The 22439-nt window shown below is 42.4% G+C and overlaps 1 protein-coding gene across 6 annotated transcripts in view; it reads right to left on the bottom strand.

The window, feature by feature from the left end:
- Positions 1 to 22439, bottom strand: part of AFG3L2 (AFG3 like matrix AAA peptidase subunit 2) — a 46798-nt gene that overhangs the window by 17212 nt on the left and 7147 nt on the right. For 2 of the 6 annotated variants that reach the window (XM_032789553.2, XM_032789603.2), the window contains exons 2-9: positions 17062 to 17161; positions 16045 to 16113; positions 14645 to 14766; positions 13604 to 13756; positions 10062 to 10136; positions 7175 to 7299; positions 4771 to 5044; positions 3945 to 4082 (exon numbers count right to left, since the gene is read on the bottom strand). In XM_032789553.2, the coding sequence (XP_032645444.1) occupies positions 3945 to 4082; positions 4771 to 5044; positions 7175 to 7299; positions 10062 to 10136; positions 13604 to 13756; positions 14645 to 14766; positions 16045 to 16113; positions 17062 to 17161 (1056 nt within the window). The remainder of the gene's footprint in view (positions 1 to 3944; positions 4083 to 4770; positions 5045 to 7174; positions 7300 to 10061; positions 10137 to 13603; positions 13757 to 14644; positions 14767 to 16044; positions 16114 to 17061; positions 17162 to 22439) is intronic. The other 4 variants (XM_032789586.1, XM_032789562.1, XM_032789577.1 and 1 more) reach the window with 4 other exon arrangements.

Here is a 22439-nt window from a genome sequence, read left to right as displayed (position 1 = left end):
TGCTTTTGGATGCTGTGCGGCCCTATGGAGGTATTCTGCTGTCTCACCCTACTAATCAGACCCTGAGGGTCTCATTAGAGCCAAGTCAGCAAGAGAAAAAAAACCCAAAAAGACAAAGGGCACTAACAGGGAAGAACAGGAAAGGAGAAGGCATGAGAATAAATCAATCCAAGAGAAAGCTTACACAAGGGTCAATGGAGATCTTTTTGCCAATATAGTCCTGCTTCACAGCTTTATTACTCATGTTACTAAAGCTGTAAAATAAAGGCATACCCCAAAAAGGCCAAAGGTGGTGCAATGAGAAATGAGTTTTGGACAAAACAATTGTTTGTTATAAACAAAACTATGTTAACATTATGGTTGCAAAGTTAAGCACTCAAAAGTTAGGAAGTGCCAGAATGAAAGTTGAGTGCCTTTGTGCATATGTATTATGATATGGTTTTAAATTACATGATCACTTTTTTTTCCCTCCAGTGAACAGGATGGACTTGCTCTGGTGATCAATCAGGGTTGCTTTTATAAAGGAGTCCTGTCTGCAGGACCTCTACCTCATTTGTTGAAGTTGACAGATTTGTAATGAGTAAGGCAGGGCATTGCAGAAAGGATGGACTCATTGCGCCCTGGAAAACTGATTTTATCCCTGTCTCTGCCAGAGTTGCTGTGTGATGCTAAGAAAATCATTTAAACCAAACTTCTCCACAGGTGATCACTAATTAATTGTTCCTCATTCTCTAAGCGCCCAACTTGAGACCCTGGGACCTGATTTGCAGAAGTGCTGAAACTGAAATCAACAGGAACTGTACTTGAATATACAAATGTTATATCCTGCTGAAGACTGAAAACTTGAGTCCTAGTTGTCTCAAATTTCGCACCCCAGATTACTAGAAACTTGACTAACTCTGTGCCTCAGCTCCTTATCTAGAAAACAGGGATAATACCATTCCCTCTCCTTGCAGGGGTTTTGTGAAGATTAATTAACGTGAAGGCATTCTGATGCCATAGGTAGGAGCATCATAGAAAAATTGATAAGGAAATTAAATTCTGTATTCAAAGCAAGGTTTGAATAGTGTGCAGTAAATAAGGCCTGGGGCCAGATAGAACAACCAGGATAAAATAATATACTGAACAGCTATTCATTAATCAAGCACCTTCCACACAGTGTAACAAATGAGGCAGACATCCTGTGGAAAAAAAATAACATGTAATCGTGTAATTAAAGATTATATTGTAATGCACATACACAAGGGGCCTGAATTAAGACTACACAGGTAACCTTAATTCTAGTGTTTCTTCATTTAGAGTGCTTGATGTAGCAACCTTAATGATGTTCTTTTAACAATTTTCTTTTTTAATCCATAATTTTGTAGGATTTTAAAAAAGCAAACTAAAAATCAGAAGTTCCATCATCTGGCCTCATACTGTCACTCACATGGATCTTCAGCAGGGTTGATAGCTTTAGGTGCACAGCACAGACCTCTGCCACTTGAGCCAATAATAACTGTTAGCAGTGGTAAACTGTCATCCTTTATATGAACCAGCACTAGAGGAGGATGAAGCCATTTGTCAGTGGGTTTCACTCAACATTTTCTGAGGAGAAGAATGGTGAGACTCTGGAATCGTAGGTTTCATTCCAGGTTCTGGAGAGAAGTGCTCTCTAGTAGGAAGACTTCTGCCCATTCCCCCAGTCTTCATCCCTCTTCCTCCGTGCCCTCCAAACTCTCCTTGTCTCAGTCCTGTGTCTTCCTCACTTCTGGCTCCTTGTCTTAGTCCCATTTACCCTTGTCCAATCAGATGCTGTTTTCATCCACCCCTACCTTCCTGTACCTAGTATCTTTGCTCTGTCAATCCTAGTTCCCTCCTACTGTCTTCTCATCCAGCCAGTCTCTTCCTTCCCCAGCACTAGCTCCCAGTCCCACTCTCCCTCAGCAGGCTTGTTGTACAATCTGCTTCTTTCCATCTTTCCCCGACTTTGTTCCAGTCTCTAAGCACAGCTGTCCAAGTTCTCCCTACCCCCTCCTAGCTCCTTGTCCAATTTGTGTCTCCTCTGCCCTGCCCCCAATCTCCTCCCTGGATCCTAGTTCCTATGTCCAGCCAATCCCAATATCTCCCCAACTCCAGATCCTGTATCAGTGTCATCATCCCCTGCCAAACCAACAGGCTCTCAGTCTCCTTCACACCTCCTTCCTTTAATGGCTTCCAGTACCAGCCTCCCTCAGCAAGTACCCCCTCATCCTAGTCCCCCTGCTCAACCAGTTCCAGTCTACCCGTTCCAGTTCAGTCCCCTGCCCCGGTCTACTCCTTTCCCTCTTCCAGTCCTAATTTTGTGCCCTCTGCAGCTGAATCAGGCAGCTTTCCTCTCCATGTTGCCTGGATATTAGCACGGCTCAGGGGTATAACTGAGAAGACAGAGAAACAGATCCCTGCTTAGAGTTTTAGTGCCAAGCCCGGAGCAGCCATTACAGGGAAAGTCCTTCCGAGCTCCCAAAGCCCTGGGCTGGAGCATACTTCATTGCTCTGTGGGGAAAAGTATATACATCTTCTCCCTGTGACTGGAGTGCATAGGGGGGACAGAGTATTCTCATTCCATGTGGATGGCACATGTGCAAGTCTGGTCAGCACTAGCAGCTGAGAGAGGATTAAGCATGCTAAGTGTGTATTGAATCCTCAGTTCAGTAGAGATTTAATAGCTAAATTCTCTGAACTGCATTTTTTTTTTTGAAGGCTTACATATATTGTGCAAGTTTGGGTGCATTTTTCACAGGGACTTCACAAAAGGCACATCCCAGACTCATAAGACATTTCACTCTGCCAAATTTCATGTCTCTACTCTAAAGAATGGGAGGATGCTAGGCATTTCCCCCACCCCCAAAAGAATCAGGAGAAATTTTTCACGTGGGCAAAATTATGTATTCTTCTCAAGTCTTGAAATCAGAAATGGCTCAACTGCTTTGGCTGAAGTTTTCTGTAAGATTTCAGCCAATGCAGACACGCAGCATGAAAAATATCAGCCTAACTAATTAGAGCTTGATAAAGTTCTAAGACCCTATTCTCAGTCGCTTATAATGGGAAGCTTTGAGCAACCTTAATATAGGTGGGGTTGATAATATTTTTTTTAATCTATTGATACAAGAACATAAGCATGTACAGGTCAAAGCTATTAGTCTATATTAAGTTAATGGTCTTAATGCAGTTCTAGTGACCAGGTATCCACCTCACCCAAAAAACTCAACACAAGCAGCACTTCTATCAGTAATACAGCTACAAAATCATGTTAGGGATGAACAAACTGTTGTGTTGCAATTATGGCTGAAAGCTCTATTGAAACTGCTCAAATCTCAGGGTTGGACACTGTCTAATGATGAGCCATACATTTAATTTTTAATCCCAATTCACTGATTCGTTATGGATGTATGCAAAACAGCATCTGAAATTGTAATGTTTTTAACCTTCCGTTAATTTAAAATGGCCAAACAAGTTTAATACACAACTTTTGGACTAAGTCTTTCTAGCTCATTTTTCAGCTAGAAGCAAAATTTTTAAGACCTAGACAAGTTTCTGAACAAACAGACAATTAAAAAGGGCCCAGGGTCTCAGAGAAATGATGACAAAAATTTAGAGAGGGAGGAAACATTGCCAAGACTGCAGTCACAATTTATATGGACATCAGAACAGAATGAGAGTTTATTTAGTACCAATTTATGCAAACACAGCAAAGGTAAAGAGTAACAAGCACATGGTGGCCTGCAACTGGAGAATAACTGCACTGATTTTTTTCTTAATTAAGATAATTTTGTGGCTATCATTTAAAGCGAAAACTCTGAAGTTATTAGTAGGATATTGAACAGATGACTAACTTAAGGTATATCAAACTTTTGGCCTACCAACCTTGACAGCGTCTTTTTAACAACTGACGCTGCAACAACAGAGCAAGGCCAAAGACTTACTCTAGCTGGACCCACGCCAACAAACATCTCCAAGAACTCAGAGCCATTGACTGTAATGAAAGGAACATTAGCTTCCCCTGCTGTAGCTTTAGCTAGAAGTGTTTTCCCAGTGCCTGGAGGACCCGTCAGAATGGCCCCCTGCAAAAAGGAGCATAATTAGCTTTTTTCAAAGAAAGTATATTTGTTATAACATTTCCATCAGAATATCTTCTCCAGTTAATGTTATGATACTTAATCGGTCCAATTCAATTCAAGACGTCTAGGATGGGATGAAGAATTAAGTTTAGGAGGCTGTACGCCTGATTCTGACCTCACAAACTCACTGGAATTATACAGGTGTTAAACCAGCATATGAGAGATTAAAACAAATGACAATATGATGCCTGATTTTGAAAACAAATTTAGTGCAAGTAGTAAATTCAAAGCATTTTGGCCAAAATTTTGAAAAATATTAACTTAAATATGCCAGGTATAAGATTGGGTCTGGGTGAAAAAATAGGCAGCTTTACTACTATAGCCCGTAAATTCTCTCTCTTGTTCTCTGGTTTTGGCCAACATGAAATTAGAGTATGTCCCTCAGGACAGGGACAGCCTTGTAGCAATGCACACTGTTGGATCTTCATACTGGCTTTTCTTCAGATTCTTTGTCAGAACACAAGAGTTGGAAAGCACCATCTACTTTAAAGGTTACTACTCTGATTCAAAGTACCTACAGAATAGCTTTGTAGTTGAAATAATTTTAAATGAGGAGAGGAAAAAAATTCACAAAGTACTGTTTAAAATAAGTGTTACATCTTCCTCATCTTCTTAGCTATTGTTCCCTTACCTTAGGGATTTTTGCTCCTAGATCCTGATATTGCTTTGGGTTTTTCAGAAAGTTAACAAACTCCATTATTTCTAATTTGGCCTCTTCACAGCCAGCTACATCTTTGAACTTTACATCTATTTCATCCTTTAGGACCTTGGCTGTAGTTTCACCTACGCTGAAGAGTCCACCCATTCCTCGTCCTGTTCGACCCATGCCAGCGGGCCCTCGTCTTAACGTGTACAATAAGAAGCCAACTATAAGGACTGTGGGCAGCATGCTCAGAAGAAACGAGCTGAAGAGAGAAAGGAAAAAATAATCACACGTTAGAAAGAGTCGTTACTGTATATTACAATGCATACAAAAGTTAATTTCCATTATGGATCTTAGAGGTTATTCAGAATTTATGTTCTAGTAATCTGTAGACTAAGTTAAAGGCAGTGCATACAATGCATAACAGGGTTAAGGGGAAATATGGGAACAGATACTAAACTAGAGAAACCATAAACAGATTTTACAGAGCCTCCTTTTCTGTAATCATGATCACAAAGAATCAACATTTAAAGATGTGGATTGAAATGTATTTGAATTAAAGCCCTTGAAAAAAAAAAATCAGACAACTGTCAAACAGCATTTAAACAAACAGTGAAATACTGCTATGGATCTGATTAGTGACAAGTGTCAGAACTGGAAACTGAAGTCATCTACTTATCCTTGTAACAAGCACAATGGGAAATGACAGTATGCCTCAATATTTTATCAGAAGACCACCTAGAAGAGAGAAGCAGCTCAGTGTCCATGCTCATTAAAACGTTCTCTGCTAATGAGTCTGTCAGTTATGATCAACAGTCCTAAGACAACGGCTCCCAACCTTTATGCTGGAATTCCTCTTGCAGGCATCATTTTCCCGTTAACACCCCCGCTCATTTTCTCTAACGCTGCTTTTTGCTCTTGCTGTTATTTCACTGTCTACTTCTCCTTTCTTCCTTCCTCATTCAGTTCCAGTATAGCCCTTCCCCATACCCATGCTCCCCATAGTCTGACACACCCCTTCCACTATCATTGTTCATTCTGCCCCAGCACAGCTCTCTGTAAGCTAGGTACCTCTGGTACTTAGATATCCCCATTTCCATAGTATCCTAACAATCTTTAATGCATTTATCTTTACAATATCCCTGGGAAGTATTATTATTTCCATTTCACTGATGAGGATTGAAGCACAGACACATAAAGCCTTGTGTCTTAATTACTAAGAAAAGTGTATTTTTACCTCAGTAACTAATACATGTGAGCGATCCCCACTGAAAACACAGTGAAGACAACGTACTGAGTTTTACTGTGAGATTAATTAGGCGAGGTCAATCTCAGGCAGGGGTATAGTGCTGACCTTGTGGTAAAAAAAAACAAAAAGTGTCTTGTCCTCACTGAATTTTTACCTGGGAACAGCTCATGCGTTAAGTTACCCCAAGATACAAAAAATGCACCATTTTAGCAATGAAGACAAAGGTTAAGTGACTTGGCTCAAAATTTCACAGGCAGCCTGTGGAGAATCAGCAAATTGAACCCAGGACTCTGGAGTTCAGGCTAAACACTGGACCATCTTTCCTGTTGCCATAGAGAAAACAAGGAACAACACAGCCTATCACTACCTAGTACAGAGGGAGAAAAAATACGCATACCCAGACAGTGGCACCAGTGACAAACAGACATTGAAAGAACATGCATATATGGAGAAGCAGCAGCGAGCCATCTGCTATCTACTGCTTGTCAAGAGGCCAGAACCAGTTTATTTCTCCTCAAGGAGTCAAGAAGCCCCTGGGAGTAGCATACCCCAGAAGATGCAATTCCTGACAGGCCAAACTAATTTTACATAGCTCAACAGCAATCATTCTTTCTATAACTGCTCACCTGGACCAAAATGAAACCAAATTTCTGAGGTAAAAATCCCTATTTACCCGTACACCTGAGCCATTCAGAGCCCAGGACACACACCCTTAACAAGGGGAGCAGTTGTGATCTGTGCTAAAGACAGCTCAGAAAAATGAAGCCAGAGAAGATAAATGCAAAGAATGCAATTTCTGTTTTGGAGCCATTACTCTTTATTTGGGTAACACAGGTGGTGCAAACAAATTAAGTTTGCCTATTTAAGGGGATAAGCGGGTCAGCTGCGGATGCACAGAAAGAGATACATATTATATAATGAGAAGCTAAGCTTGGGAAAGCTTACATGAGACGAAGATTTTGAATAAAGTTAGGTAATTAATTGTCATATGTACACCATATTGAACACAACCAAAGGTCAAAGCAGAGTGAGTGTTTCATAATACTGCCATCTAGTGTGCCATGATATGCATACAGGACAACCCCATTATTCCACTGGGAAAGAAAAGGTTTATCAACATATCTAGTTTAAACAGCTTCTTACCCATCACTTTCTGCTGAGTAGACTACAGGTAATCTGTTCTCTCCTTCTATTCCAAACTCTAGCTGTGCAGTTTCCAGATTCCGCTCAAAAGTGTCCACACTACCAATATTAAACCAGACATATTGCTATAAAAGAACAAAATTATGATCACCACAAGATGAATAATTTTTCAGCCTCATCACAATCTAAAGATAAAAAACAGACATGAAAATCAATGGCCTAATCTCAGACTAAAGGACTGATTCACTGTTTCACAACTGAAATATTTACTTTAGTTTACAAAACTATAATTTATATTTACTGCAGAATAGAATGAGTTTAGACTTAGTAGGTACATTTATGGAAACTCATATCACCCAAATTGTTACTGGAGGACCATTACTTAGGCTTGACTTTGGTCATTACAATCACAGAAGTCATATATGCCAGGATTTTCATGCACTTTCAACAGGCTTAAATTCTGACTCCCCCCCACCCCCCTTTTTAAGGAGAGGATGAATTCAATGAGCCCAATAGGACAGACATTAAAATCTTCAAAGGGAAATCTAGGGCTGCCTATGAGGCAGAGGGAGAGCAAGAGCCCAGCAAATATACAATGGCCACTTGGTCATATGCAATGGCCACAAATATACAATGCCCACTATTCCTCCTGAAGAGGAAGGAGGCTCCTCACTCTCAGGTTTGAAAAGAAAAGTTACAAAAATTTGGCTTGCTACGGCACCTCAACTGTTCACTTTTATCACAATTCTTAACAGTTAGTGCACCGTTCTTGTTAAAAATACCACACTCAGGTTTGAAACAATCCTGAGACTAGATTTTTTATTTTAAGAAACGTGTTCCTATGATTTCTCTTTCACCATAACTAGCCCTGAAAACCCGCTATTGCATAAAATTGTAACCCTAACCATTAATCGGTTGAGAAACCACAGCCAATCATGGTTTATAGGTTAAAGAGTAAGTGTACAAACAAATCTGAGCAGTAAATCACATTAGCTTCACTGATGAAATAACTGTTGCATATTTCATTTTACCCTGGAGGGACTTTCAGACACTGGTTCAGCAAAAGCTGATAGTCTGGAAAAGAAGTGCCTTGGGTACAGTCTAAAAATAGAAGAAGTGACAACCATATAGTGTCTTAAAAATATGGAATGATGTTTTAGGGATATGGCCAGCAGTAATGTCATCCAGCTTGCTTAACATTAAGCATGTCTGAAATGATCAGTGCTGTCATCCGAACCCAAACATTTCAATAGTTATCAACATTCCCTCTAAGTTTTTTTTTCTGCTGCATGGGCCACAAACTCCCCTGAACACTAGATTTTAGTCTTTGGGCAAACCTACCCCCCCCCCCCCGCGTGGGTGTTGCAGATGAGAAGCAGATTGAAATGGGGCTGTGGGGGATGTCAGGGTGTCAGGGATAGGAAGAGGAATCAGGGTGGGTATATAAGGAGTGGGGGACAGTTGGGGTGTCAGGGATAAGAGGAAGAGACGAGTGAGTGCTCTGCAGTGGGACTGAGAGGAGCAGGTGAGTCTCAACGGTGGTGGTGGTGGTGGAGGAGGAAACTGGAAAGGGGTCTCAGAAGTTTGCATCTCTCTCGCAAAAGTAGCTGTTCTTGGCCCTCACCCAATCACCCCATATCCTACTTGCTCCCTCACCGATCCCAGTCCCAGGTGCAGCCACTACAGCTCCTCCAACTCTCGCCTCTGCCCCTATGAGCCCAGGAGCAGCTCTAGACATTTTGCCGCCCCAAGCACAGAGGATCCGCTGGTCCCGCGGCTTTGGTGGGTCCACCGAAGCCGCGGAACCAGCAGACCCTTCGTAGGCACGCCTGCGGGAGGTCCACTGAAGCCACAGGACTAATGGATCCTCCGCAGGCAAGCCGCCGAAGGCACCTGGCCTGCCACCCTAGCGGCGACCGGCAGAGCGACCCCCGCGGCTTTCTGCCCCAGGCACGTGCTTGAAGCACCGGTGCCTAGAGCTGCCCCTGTATGAGCCCCAAAGCCCCACCCGGCCTCAGTCATTAGTCCAGCCCCTGCAGCACCCCCCCCAGAGAAACAGGAAGTTGTGAGCGGCACAGTTTGTGGCATGAGTGGTACATGGAAAATTGTTGCGTCACTGCCACAAGTGTGTGTAGTTTACAGGGAATACTGATAGTTATTAGCACTCAATTTCTTATTTATTTATTTATTTATTTAAGTTTCGGGCTTGTCTTTGGGTACTTTACTCTTTGGAGCACTTTAGCCAGGACTTACACACTCATCCTCACCAGGTTACAGGGAAATGTTCCCAGGGAGAACCAGAAAGCGTTTTACCAAACTAAAAACTATGTTTCTTAAGACAATGAAAGAGTCAAAATCCAGATCATCTCTTCAGTTTTCACTTCGCCAGTGGAGACTGGAAAATCATCAAGATACAATTCTTTTTGGTAGGGGCAATCAATGAGTTTATAGATAAATGCATGTACTACTAAAGGATTTTCAGTACTAGATGATGCAGCACGTTGTGGACTATTTACAGTAGGAAACTACTAGCTGCTGAAAACAGATTTCTGAAGGGTCCGCATGCGGACTAAGACAGTAGGTGTGGGAAGGAAAGAACTACTACCAAACAATTTTTAAATGAGTTTTGTAATGTACCTTGGTTGTAGCTATTTATAGGGGTAAAGCATGGATAAACAGAGGCAAAGGACCAGAAGAGACAAAAAACAAAATAGTCAGAACATGAAAGGTAAATAGTCAGAATATTAAAGGTAATCCTCTGGAAGTTAAAATAGGGGAGAATGGTAATAGATAGATCAAGTTTTCTGCAGCAATAATTTTGTATTTGAAGTGAAGAGTTCTGCTGCCTTCTGTAATACATTTATCCATATTCAAAACTAAAATTTACCCCCTCGATTGGAGACTTTCCTGGAGTAAAGACCACTCTAACAAAGCGCTTGTTCACTACTTCTAGTCTGTCCACCTGCAAGAGAAAGGGATAAACATTTTTAGAATGCACTACAGATAATTTTACTTGTTACAGAAACATTCACTGCTAGTGTAACAATGTGAAATTCCATATCTTCCTGTTAATGTATAGAAGCAGCCAAGTTAAGATTGACATTATTTTATAGTTGAGAAGCTACAGTTAAGGCTGAGATGGTCTTCTATCAAAAATAACTTTCAATCACTTAGGCCATGTCTATACCACATCCTTTACAGCAGCACAGCTGTGCCAATGCAGCTGTGCCGCTGTAGCATCTTCACCAGAGGTGTTCTAAGCCAACACGAGAGAGCGCTCCCACAAACATAGCACTGTCTACACTGCCACTTAGGTCAGTAACTTACGTTGCCCAGGGGTGTGGATTATTCAAAACTCCTGAGCGACGTAAGTTATACCGAACTAATTTGTAGTGTAGACATAGCCTTAAATGTCAACATTTTGCCATTTTTCAAACATTTTCATTCCAAAACCTGAATTGAGTTAAAAATCTATTGAGCTGTTTCTGATTTATGCAAGTGAAGCTTCACATTTAAGAAGTTGTACTCCGCCATACCTCTAATTCATAACTCAAACAGCTTTGTTTGAAAGCCTCAAATTGGACATATTCCCAATCCTTTTGAGGAATGTATGGTGTCAAATTTGACTTCATTATGTTAAAATAGGAAAACACTTCTCTTCGTGAAACACTCTAAGTGCACCATTCTAGTGGGCAACCGATTTGCATTTAGTTGGGAATACGCATATCTAATTACATTTACTTCAGTGACTGGACATGCAAATAAACAGTGAGAGCCCAATTTTCAAATATAATCATCTAAACAGGGTGCCCAAATCTCATATTTTGACAGTCAGCTACATACGTCTCAATAAATGATCAACAGCAAAAATTACTGTATTAGAAAGGAGGCCTGGAGGACCTAGTAGGCTTTATCATCACAGAAGAGGTCTAGATGAAATTATATAAGGTAGGTGCAAAACCGGTCAAAAGAATGTATTCAATGAGTAGTCATCAACAGTTCACAGTCAAGGTGGAGATGAGGGAGGGTGGCACACATCTTGTGGGATCCCCTAGAGGTCTGTCCTGGGTCTGGTACTATCCTGTAATTTCATTAATTACTTGGACAGTAGAATGAAGAGCGTGTGTGAACAAAAATCTGAGTATCACATCAAGGTGAGAAGCACTGCAACCACGTTGGAGGACAGGATTAGAATTCAAAATGACCTTGACAAATCAACAAGATGAAAGTCAATAAAGACAATGGCAAAGTACTACACTTAAGAAAAAAAATCAAATGCACAGCTACAAAATGGGTAGTAACTGGGTAGGCAGCACTACTGCTGAAAGGATCTGAGGGTTACAATGGATCACAAATTGAATATCAGTCAACAGTGTGATGCAGTTGTAAAAAAGGCTAATACCATTCTGGGGTGTATTAACAGGAGTGTTGCATGTAAGATACCGGAGACAATTGTCCCACTCTACTCAGCACTGGTGAGGCCTCAGTCAGAATATTGTGTTCAGTTCTGGGTGACACACTTTAAGAAAGATACGGACAAACTGGAGAGAATCCAGAAGAGAGCAACAAAAATGATAAAAGGTCTAAAAGAGAAAAAAAAACACCAACGTATCTATGAGAAAAAGCTGAAAAACTGGTCATATTTAGTCTTGAGAACAGAAGACTAAGGGGGCACCGGATAACAGTCTTCAAAATATGTTAAGGACTGTTCTAAAAAGGATGGTGATCGATTATTCTCCATGTCCACTGAAGAAAGGACAAGAAGTAATCTGCAGCAAGGGAGATTTAGGTTAGATATTACGAAAACTTATCTTAAAGGGTAGTTAAACACTGGAATAGGGCTTCCAAGAAAGGCTGTGGAATCCCCATCACTGGAGGTTAAAAACAGGTTAGAGAAACACCTTTCAGAGATAGTGTAGGTGTACTTCATCCTGCCTCATAAAAGGGGCTGGACTTGACCTCTTAAGGTTCCTTCGAGCCCTACACTTCTATGAGATGTCAAAATGAATATCCAAATAGAAAATTAAGACATCCTATTGGAGCACCTTAGTTTGAAAATTAGGCTCAAAACATGATAAAATGTTCAGCTGTACACATGCAAGAACACAGAAATAATTATGTCATTGCATAATTACTGAAACAATTGCTTGTGTGTCAAACATGCATACACTTGTGGGAACTCACAAAATAATCAGGTAGGTTTCTCCTCTCACACACACAAAATAAAATTAAATCCAAAAAACCACAAAGCACATCAGTACAACAGTAAAGTTGAAAGTTTCAACCAAACAAGTTTGGAAGCTTAAAAATTAAGTTACAACAACCTTAATTCTGCCACATTACAGAAAACAGAGTCACCTATTTAAATTAGAATTTAAAGTAATACCTGGCCTTGAATCCCAATATGTGCTTTTCCAATCATTTCTCTTAAAACAGGGGTTCTCAAAGCCGGTCTGCCACTTGTTCAGAGAAAGTAACTGGTGGGCCGGACCAGCATCTGCAGGTTCGGCTGATCGCGGCTTCCACTGGCTGCAGTTTGCCGTCCCAGGCCAATGGGGACTGTGGGAAGGGCGGCCAGCACATCCCTCGGCCTACACCGCTTCCCGCAGCCCCCATTGGCCTGGAGCGGTGAACCGCCTTCCCTGCATTTTATACCTTCAGCGAACAGTTGTCTCTGTTCACTCATAGCTGGTCCACACTACCATGGAACATGGAAAATTGTTGCACCACCATGGTAAATTGATCTAAAAGTTATGGTACTTCATGATTAAGTCGACATAGCTAGATCCAGTTACCGCATTGTCTACACTGTGCTGTGTTGATGGGAAACGCTCTCCCGCTGACTTCCCTTATGCTTCTCAGAGAGGTGGAGTACACAGACTGATGGGAGAGCGCTCTCCCATCAATCTAGCATGTCTTTACCAAACCCGCTAAATTGACACCGCTGTATTGCAGTGATGATTTAGCTGGTAGTTTAGACATGGCCTCAGCCACCAGACAGGAGTGTGGGAGCTGTCCCTGGGCAGGAACTGTTCAGCAGCAGAGTGGCCTTCCCTACAGCTGGGGTCACATCCTCCTCCTTGCAGTCTTGCGCAGGGGTCTCTGCTCATCAGGCCAGGACTTCAGCCTCCCCCACACTTCATGTGGGTGTCTCAGTCATGCAGGGAGCCGCCTGCAGCACCACTGTCAGCACTGCCCTAACCCCAACCTTAGTCTTCCTGTAACTGCAAGTTTTAAAATAGTTAAAACAAACAAAATCTTAAAAATAGAAATAGATACCAATTGTCAAACTTACAAAATAAGAGTCAAATTCTGCCAAGCCTATTTATTAGTTACTTTGTTTCAGAGTATTTTGTGCAGAAGTCAGGCTAATGCTGTTGCCCAATCTAGCCATCTCTCATTTTATGATTCCCCATACCTACTACTCACCATTCCTTTAGAAAGGTAATTATTGACAAAATCCTTCCAAGTGATTTCTCTACCAGAGTTCCTGAAGAAAAAGAAATATGTAACAGTAGCCCAGAAAATGGAACTGCTCATGAAGTAAAACCGGAACTCTTTGTCATCCCATGGAAAGTCACCCTATGACATGGAAAGAAGAAAAAAACAAAATAATTTTTTTGTCTCTCTAGTGCAGGGAGTGCAAGGTTAAACAGATATAACATGTGCATTTTCTGTTTGTTCCCAGGGTTAAACAAGGAGTGCATCAAGCTAAACTGAATTAAGCTTGCCAAAATATTGTACTTTTTATATTCAAAAGACAAGGCTATGTCATTTCCCCAGCAATGCCTTTTATCAGAGGATCTTAAAAGTACTTTATAAACAGTATGAGGACACAGTAAATTTGAAAGCTAACCAGTTAAAACAGTTTTCAGATATTTACTCCTGTCCCAAGTCCTCCTGACAACTTTTGTGGTTTTACAATCACTTCCCGCACCCTCCTCCCCACTTTTTTTAAACCTCTTTCCACCACTGCTGTGTACAACACCCACACAAACAAAAGGGGAAAGTGATCGACCTACACAGGAGAAAGAAACTGTGATTACACATTAAGTGCTGTCAGACAGACAGAATAAAGAAACTGAAAAGAAAAATATTGTTTCTGCCCTTAATTACTGCAATCCTGGGTGTTAGTTTAACGGGTGTCAAAAAATTCCACAAAAGCTGTGTTTATGGCAACTGTATTTTTATGGCCAAAATGACTTGTGTTGCCGACATGAATTAAATGTACCAAACTTTATGAAAACTATCATCAGTTTGGTCCATTGATCCATGTAGTGCCTCAAAAAAGTATCAGTCTTCCCTGACAATAAGAAGTTTTTAAAGCCAACGATATACCCTCAAAGCTTCATTATAAATACACTAAGCACTTCTTCCAAAGAGTCAAAATCATATTCTTTCATTGGTTACCAAATAGTGTTTACACAAGGTAAGCCAGTACCACAAAACAATGTATTTTAGAGTGAAGACCTTCTGTAATCTGGCCCACCATCCAGTGTCTTCTTTCTTGCCACCTCTTTTTCCACCTCCACCTCCTCCTCCTCCACCACTATTGCTCCCAGGAGGTCGCTGGGCATTAGTCTGCTTTGCTTCTACAAAAAAAAAAAAAAAAAAAAAAAAAAAAAAAGACAACAACAACATTTTCAAGTCCTACAGACTAACACAGGGATTTTCTGTTTAATATAATCAAAGAAAAGCTTTTCTCAAGAATAAAACTAACCCGAAATGCACAATAGTTTACAAATGCAAAGCATCTCAGAAATCAATTACAAAATATCATCTACTGAAGAATCACATTTTTCTCTTTTTGTTCCCTTCCCTCCCAAACAAGTCGCATAATCCACTCCTTAATCAACAGATGGGCCACATCACATGACCATGATCAAGGCAGAGCACCACTATTTGTATTCCACAACTCTTGGGAGCTTCTAAGAATTTAATACACAATTCCCTAGATTTGGTCCCTCCAGAACATGGAGGTGTATTGGCTTGGCAATGTGGGGAAGATTATACGATCTCTGTCCCCATTTTGCAAAAAAAAAAAAAAAAAAAAAAAAATAAAAAAAAAAAAAGTGAGAACTCTTCCTGGGCTGTCAATCTGGTACCCATTACCAGCATTAAGCATCATCTGACTAAAACTCCCCTGGATATCTAGGCCTATAGATCATTGTTTACTTCTTTCAACGTTCAGGAAGTGTTTAAAATAGAATCTGGAGTCTGGTTTGACATCCTAGTTGTAAGACAATGGAAAAGAATACAGGGATAGGAGTTCATGATCTCTGCACTGTGCCTTTGTGACGGCTGGTTACTCTCCTCACAACAGGCTCTGATTACTGCCTATTTTCCTGTAATCAGACCCTTAATACATCACTATGACAACCAAATAGTTGCTATGGCCAATGGTTTCCCCATCTCCTGGCCTACACATACACCTGAGCAAGGGACTCTATGGGACTGACACTGCCAGCCTCTCCTTCAAGCAATAGCCTACACACAACTAGTGCCTGGGGCCCCACCCTCTGAACAGTGATTCTGTGGTTGCTTCCTGCACAAGAAACAGATGTTTTCACTTGCTCTGGGAAAGGCTCAGAGATCTACATATGTACATCACATGATTATGTCCATTAAAAAGGGCACTGAACATGTATCCTAGAATACCAGGCTGGGAGGGGCATAAGAGGAAGCAAAAAATATGACTCCAAAGCCTATATGCCCTATGAAACTGAAAAGGTTTTAACGTAGTCTGCAGCTTCAGAGCCAACATGGAGCACGGTTTCTGCAAACATCTAATATGACTATATCAGTGACACCGTAACAGAATTAATAAGTATCCTAAAGCAAAGACTGAACTGGGAACACCCTATTATTACCTTTTGTTTCTCCAGCTGATCCTTTGGATTCATTAGTTTTCTTTCCATTAGGAAAATACTTCTCAAATCCTATTAAGAGAACACATTAAAAGTGCCTGATATACTTCTAGCCATTGGTACTTTTATGAAGATTAATGGGAATACTCAAATATAATAAACATAAATATTATGCACTTATCACCCTGCATCATATAAGTTATTAGCTTCATCTCAGTGGTGGCTCTTTCTACAAGAACTCATTATAATGTTCAGCAGAAAATATCTGGTTTATTTAGACTGAAGATATTTACTTGTAAAAGACAAATAAGTGGTTTTTATGCTCTTAGTAAATCAACATTGAGCCAAAGTCTAATTGCCCTACAAGAAAAGGAAAGAAAGGGTGTTTAATAAGGTACTGGAAAAAAGAGAGACCTAGAAAAAGTGCCGGACAAGAATCTTACCTTTTAACTACCAATCCTTTTTTCAATACTAACCCTCCAAATGGCGGCTGGGGGAGGATTGAGGCTTCTAGTGAAAAAGCTAGCCAAAGATTCACCAACAGCATGAACATGTCCCTCTTCCTATCTATCAAGCACCACTTATGTATATATGTCATATTTAAATAATTACACTAAATTAGGTTATACATACTATGTATCTGACAGATCTTTGTGTATAAAGATCCCAACTCATGCAGGCAGAAAAATAAGCATCTTTAGCACTATTTTATTAACAATTCAGCAGAGGTTTCTACTCCATACACAAAGTTATAAATCAGGGATACGCAAATTTTGCTTATCTGAGCGATGCACTGGCAACTTGTCAGGAACCTGAAGACCAGTTTAAATTCTGAAAGATAAGTAACTGCAGTTTGCTCCATCTTAAACAGGAGGTGCAGTCTGCTGATCCCAGCATTGCTCCATCTTGCTATCAGTGGCCATTTAATGCTGGAACCTGTTGTCTCTCAGAACAATAGGGCCAAATGAAACATGAGAGTGGTCCTCATTATTTCACTCACCACTGCTAAGTTATAATTACCTTTAGGAGGTTGGGAGAAGAATCTTCTGTAAGCAGCAATTACGCTTGCCAAGACAGTACTTTTGTTAGTAGTCACTCTAGCGGTAACTTGTTCACGGAGCTGAAAGATGAAGTGCAAAACACTATTAGGTAACAGGAAAGTGTTACAGATGTCTTAAATCATTCTCTTGAAAAATCTTTAGATGACACCAGTCATCAGATACTACACAGTATGTCAGTAGATTCTTTTTTCCACCCTAATATAGCAAGAATTGCTGTGGATATGAGCAGAGAAAGAAAATAATTAGGAGCAGAAAGGTGGAAATTAGTCATCATATGGAATAGGCAAGTCTTTGTTACCTTTGCTGTACAAATCTAAGATTTTGACACCAATAGTGCAGATTGGGCAACAAAATGAAATGCACAAAACATTTCTTATAAATAATTACATATGCTACGCAGTGCAGATATTTAGCTTTACATTTATGTTTCCTGTACAATTTCAGACATAGGATAATTTAAACTATATTAGTAAACATATTTTTCACATCATCAGCTAATAGGTACTTGAAGTGCGGCACTGAGCCTGGTTGGGCAGGTGAGATCCTCACAGGTATGCCATGAGTTTCTATGAAAAAAAATATCCAGATTCTTTCTGTATAGGAAGGATCTGCTCAGAGGTCCAAGACAGAGGGGCATAATAGATAGTGCTTACACAGAGCTGAAAAGCCCATTTGAGAGAAAAAGAATCTTAAAGTTGATCTAAAACTTTCACATACATTAGGATCTATTTACAGCAGACTCACGAGTTCATATTATGCTAACTGAAATACCTTCCTGGTTTGCAGGGGTCTAGATTTTAGAGTTTGGTGGAAAGGATCCATCTTAAACAGTTTTAACTGTTAAGATAAAATAAATTAAGTTAAATGATAAGTTAAAACTTAATGTTACCTGAATAATGGTCCTTAAAACTTTTAGAATATACCGAATAAAGTGTAGCATAATCTTACAGTAAGGTAGAGTGCCCTTTTTCTTCCAAAGAGACTATAAATTCTGAATATGATCCAAATTTACCCACTTCATGGAATTTATTAAATTTTATGTTTGTAGCTATTTAAGCTAAGCTTTTTCCTAAGAATGGCTGCTCAAAGGCTTTCCCCTGAGGAGACAATTATGCCTTAAGTTCCCTCCAAGCTGCATGGCTGCGCAGCAGGCTATCAAGGGCCACACAGGGGTGCAGCCACAGGGTGTTGTCAGATGCTACCGGTGTGGTGATCTGCTCTGTTCAATGTTGACATCACTCAGCTGTGTGCATGTGTTCCCTCTGTGTGCTGTCCCAGATCTTTGAAGATCGCTGACCCAGCAGACCCGAGGAGAAACCCCAATGACCACAGAGTCTAGTAAGGTACGAAGGCACTTCGGCCAGGTTTATTGCCGTAGCGAGCACAATAATAGTTCCCTCTAGATTCTTACTCTACAGGACATACTACGAGTATGTGCCCCCGGTCAATGGACTCAGCTCAGTCAGCGGCGGGACTTTCCACTGCCCCCTCGGCTGGACAAAGACACCGCCCCAGGGATGCATTCTTATACACAGGTACAAACAAGTTACACATCACTCCTGACGTATGAGGTGCAACCCCTCTACGTAGCTAGGTATAACCCCTCTACGTAGTAAGGTGCCGCCTCTCACCTTGTACATGTTGGTTCGAACAAAACAACCCTATCCATCATATGACCCTTTTGCCCCTGTCATTGGGATGGGTTAGCCTGTTCCTTGTTATCTGTGTGGCGTGTACAAGTATGCGAATGTTCTGATCTAGTCTCCAGTACCTTATAGGTATGTCTCTTTCGGCAGCATCAGCCCTTTCCTTGCCAGCTTCTGTGAGCAGGGCCTGCCTCTGGCTCACAGCTTAACTTTATGTTAGCAAAGTCTTGGCCACTACCTTAGTTCAGGCCTTAAGGCCTTAAACCAGGCCTCTGATACCAAGGTTTATATCTCAGGACCTCCTCTTACTACACAGGGGATTGGAGAGGAAAGAGGTAGGGGGTGGGCGGGGGGCAAATTGAAGTAGGGGGTGGGCAGGGCTCCCATGGCAAGGAGAGGCGCCTCTCTCCCAACTCCAGCCCTGGAGCTGCTGCAGCGAGAGAGGGCTGGGGGTGTCCTCTCTCCCACCGCAGCCCCGGGATAGATTGCATTCAAAACTCCTCATCCCTGGTCCCACCCTAGAGCCCACACCCCCAGACAGAGCCCTCCCACCCACACCCCCAACCCCTCATCAGGATGGATAAAAATGAGTTTAAAAAAAAATCAGATTTTTGATAAAATGCTTTTTGAGGGGAAAAACCCTATCTAAAGACAGTTTTAATTAAGATAAATTATAACTCAAAGTATCAGAGGGGTAGCCATGTTAGCCTAGATCTGTAAAAGCAGCAAGAGCCCTGTGGTACCTTACAGACTAACAGATGTATTGGAGCATGAGCTTTCGTGGGTGAATACCCACTTCGTTGGATGACATGCGTCCAACGAAGTGGGTATTCACCCACGAAAGCTCATGCTCCAATATATCTGTTAGTCACAAGGTGCCACAGGACTCTTTGCTGCTATAACTCAAAGATATCTCATCATGGAATAGGGATTATAAATTCTAATTCTATAGTATGAGAAAATATATTTATGTAATGTTTAAGAAAATTTTTTATAAATGAGTTCCAATAGTTCACGATTAGGGACCCAATTTTATGAGGTTCCAGGTGTTTCTGTATAGATTATTTAGGTTGATCTTCCTATCTATTCAATGGGACTCAGTGCTCAGTCTAGAAGATGCCCATCATAGATGCTTTGTTTTGCAGTTCTCAAACTGTGGATCTGTGTCTACAGAGAACATTTTTGCTGTTAACAGGCATGTTTTTAAATACATACATACATAGAGGTGAGAAATAACAGACTTCAACCATATTGTACCTCTGCAAATTTGTGTACACAGAGTCAATCCCTTACCTCTCTCTAAAAGTGCAGTTTCGAACAGTTCAATGAATACAAGACTTCTGGGGGCAGAATAGATCTGGACAAGGAGACAAATTCTGGAGATTAATGTGAGAAGGGAGGGACAGGCAATAGAAACAAAAGTGAAACTCTTTGAGCAGCATATTCCAGAAGTCTTGAGGTCTTTCCGAATGTAGCCTTCATTGATTTAAGATCTACCATACCATTCCCTCACTAGAAGGAAAAATCTATAACAGCAGCAGGCTGTAAAAGAGACCCAGTTTGGGAATATTTGAATGAAGTTCCTCTACCTGTGGGTAAGACAGGAATGTGTGCAAGACAGGAATGTGTGCAGCAGCGCAACAAAGAAATGCAAGGCCTCGTTGCCCAAATGAAACAACATCATGGAGGAAGGGATAGCTCAGTGGTTTGAGCACTGGCCTGCTAAACCCAGAGTTGTGAGTTCAATCCTTGAGGGGACCATTCAGGGACCTGGGGCAAAAATCTGTCTGAGGAGTGATCCTGCTTTGAGCAGGTGGTTAGACTAGATGACCTCCTGAGGTCCCTTCCAACTCTGATAGTCTATGATGCTAAGTGTTCCTTCTCAGGAGGAAGCTGTGCTGAAGATGGTGACCAGCCCTCTGTGCAGAAAGAAGTGGTTTGGGACTATTTAGAAAAGCTGGATAAACACAAATCCATGGGGTTGGATGCGCTGCATCCGAGGGTGCTAAAGGAGTTGGCAGATGTGACTGCAGAGCCAATGGTCATTATCTTTGAAAACTCAGGGCGATCGGGGAAGGTCCCAGATGACTGGAAAAAAGCTAATGTAGTGCCAATCTTTAAAAAAAGGAAGGAGGAGGATCCAGGTAACTACAGGCCACCCAGCCTCGCCTCAGTCCTTGGAAAAAATCAAGGAGCAGGTCCTCAAGGAATCAATTCTGAAGCACTTAGAGGAAAGTGATCAGTAATGGACAGCATGGATTCACCAAGGGCAAGTCACGTCTGACTCACCTAATTGCCTTATATGATAAGATAACTGGGTCTGCAGATGAGGGGAAAGTAGTAGATGTGTTATTCCTTGACTTTAGCAAAGCTTTGGATACGGTCTCCCACAGTATTCTTGCCAGCAAGTTAAAGAAGTATGGGCTGGATGAAAGGACTATAAGGTGGACAGAAAGCTGGCTAGATCATCAGGCTCTATGGGTAGTGATCAATGGCTCCATGCCTAGTTGGGAGCAGGTTTCAAGTGGAGTGCCCCAAGGGTCGGTCCTGAGGCCAGTTTTATTCAATATCTTCATTAATGATCTGGAGGATGGCGTGGACTGCACTCTCAGCAAGTCGGCAGATGACACTGAACTGGGAGGAGTGGTAGATACACTGGAGGGTAGGGACAGGATACAGAGGGACCTAGACAAATTAGAGCAGTGGTCCCCAACGCGGAGCCTGCAGGTGCCATGGCGCCCGCTGTGGCATTTGTGTGTGCCTGCCTAGTGCCCAACAGGGGAGAGAAGCCACGGCCCCACGCCTGCCGGGGACAGAGAACTCTAGGGCTGCAGGTGCCGGTGTTCTCAGTCCCTGGCAGGCGTGGGTCGTGGCTTAAGCCGGAGAGAAGCCGCGGCCCTATGCCTGCCAGGGACAGAGAACACTGGCGCCTGCAGTCTGCAGCTCAGGAGTTCTCTGTCCCTGGCAGGTGCGGGGCCGCAGCTTCTCTCCTGCTTCAAGAAGCCACAACTCCATGCCTGCTGGGGACAGACAACTCCAGGGCTACTTGGGGCAGCAAAAATGCCAGGAGCCGGCCATGGCCAGAGCCCTGCCGCTGGAGAGCCAGAGCATCATCCCTTGGAGCCGAGCCCAGGCTGCAGCAGCGAGAGAGGCTACCACAGTGTGTGAGGAGCCAGAGAGGGAGGGAAGCGGGACCCGGTAGGGAGGAGGGGTCCTGCTGCCGCCACTGCTACTGCTCTGAGTCTCCCCAGGGTGGCGTGGCATTTCACCACCCAAGTGGGCTGTGCAAGGTGCCGCCGGGCTGGGAGGGGAGTGTGGATCCCGGCTGGTGTGCTGATGGGAATATTGGCTGGGCAGCCTGAGCTGTCAGGGAGCTGCCCCCTCCTGCCCCCAGACTCAGCCCGCTGTGCACGTCCCCCGCCCCGCGCTGCTTGCCCTGGGCTCCCACAGTGCCAGGGGCGGGAAGAGGCAGAGGCTGGTTTCAAGCAGAGCAGCCAGGGATACTGCTTCACTGGGAACCCCCACGGCTCAGGCACCTGGGGGTCTGTGTCCATCCTATCGGCTCTGCCTGCATGAGGCTGTGGAAGCAGCTGTCAGCACCTGGCCCTCTTAGCCCTTGCACCCCCAGTCCCGCTCACAGACTCTTCACTTGTACCTCCCCCCATCACTCCTTCACCAAACCCCTTCCCCT

The sequence above is a fragment of the Chelonoidis abingdonii genome, chromosome 2, assembly GCF_003597395.2.
Source record: "Chelonoidis abingdonii isolate Lonesome George chromosome 2, CheloAbing_2.0, whole genome shotgun sequence".
In the NCBI taxonomy this organism is placed as follows: domain Eukaryota; kingdom Metazoa; phylum Chordata; order Testudines; family Testudinidae; genus Chelonoidis; species Chelonoidis abingdonii.
This window is presented reverse-complemented; position numbering and strand designations above follow the sequence as displayed.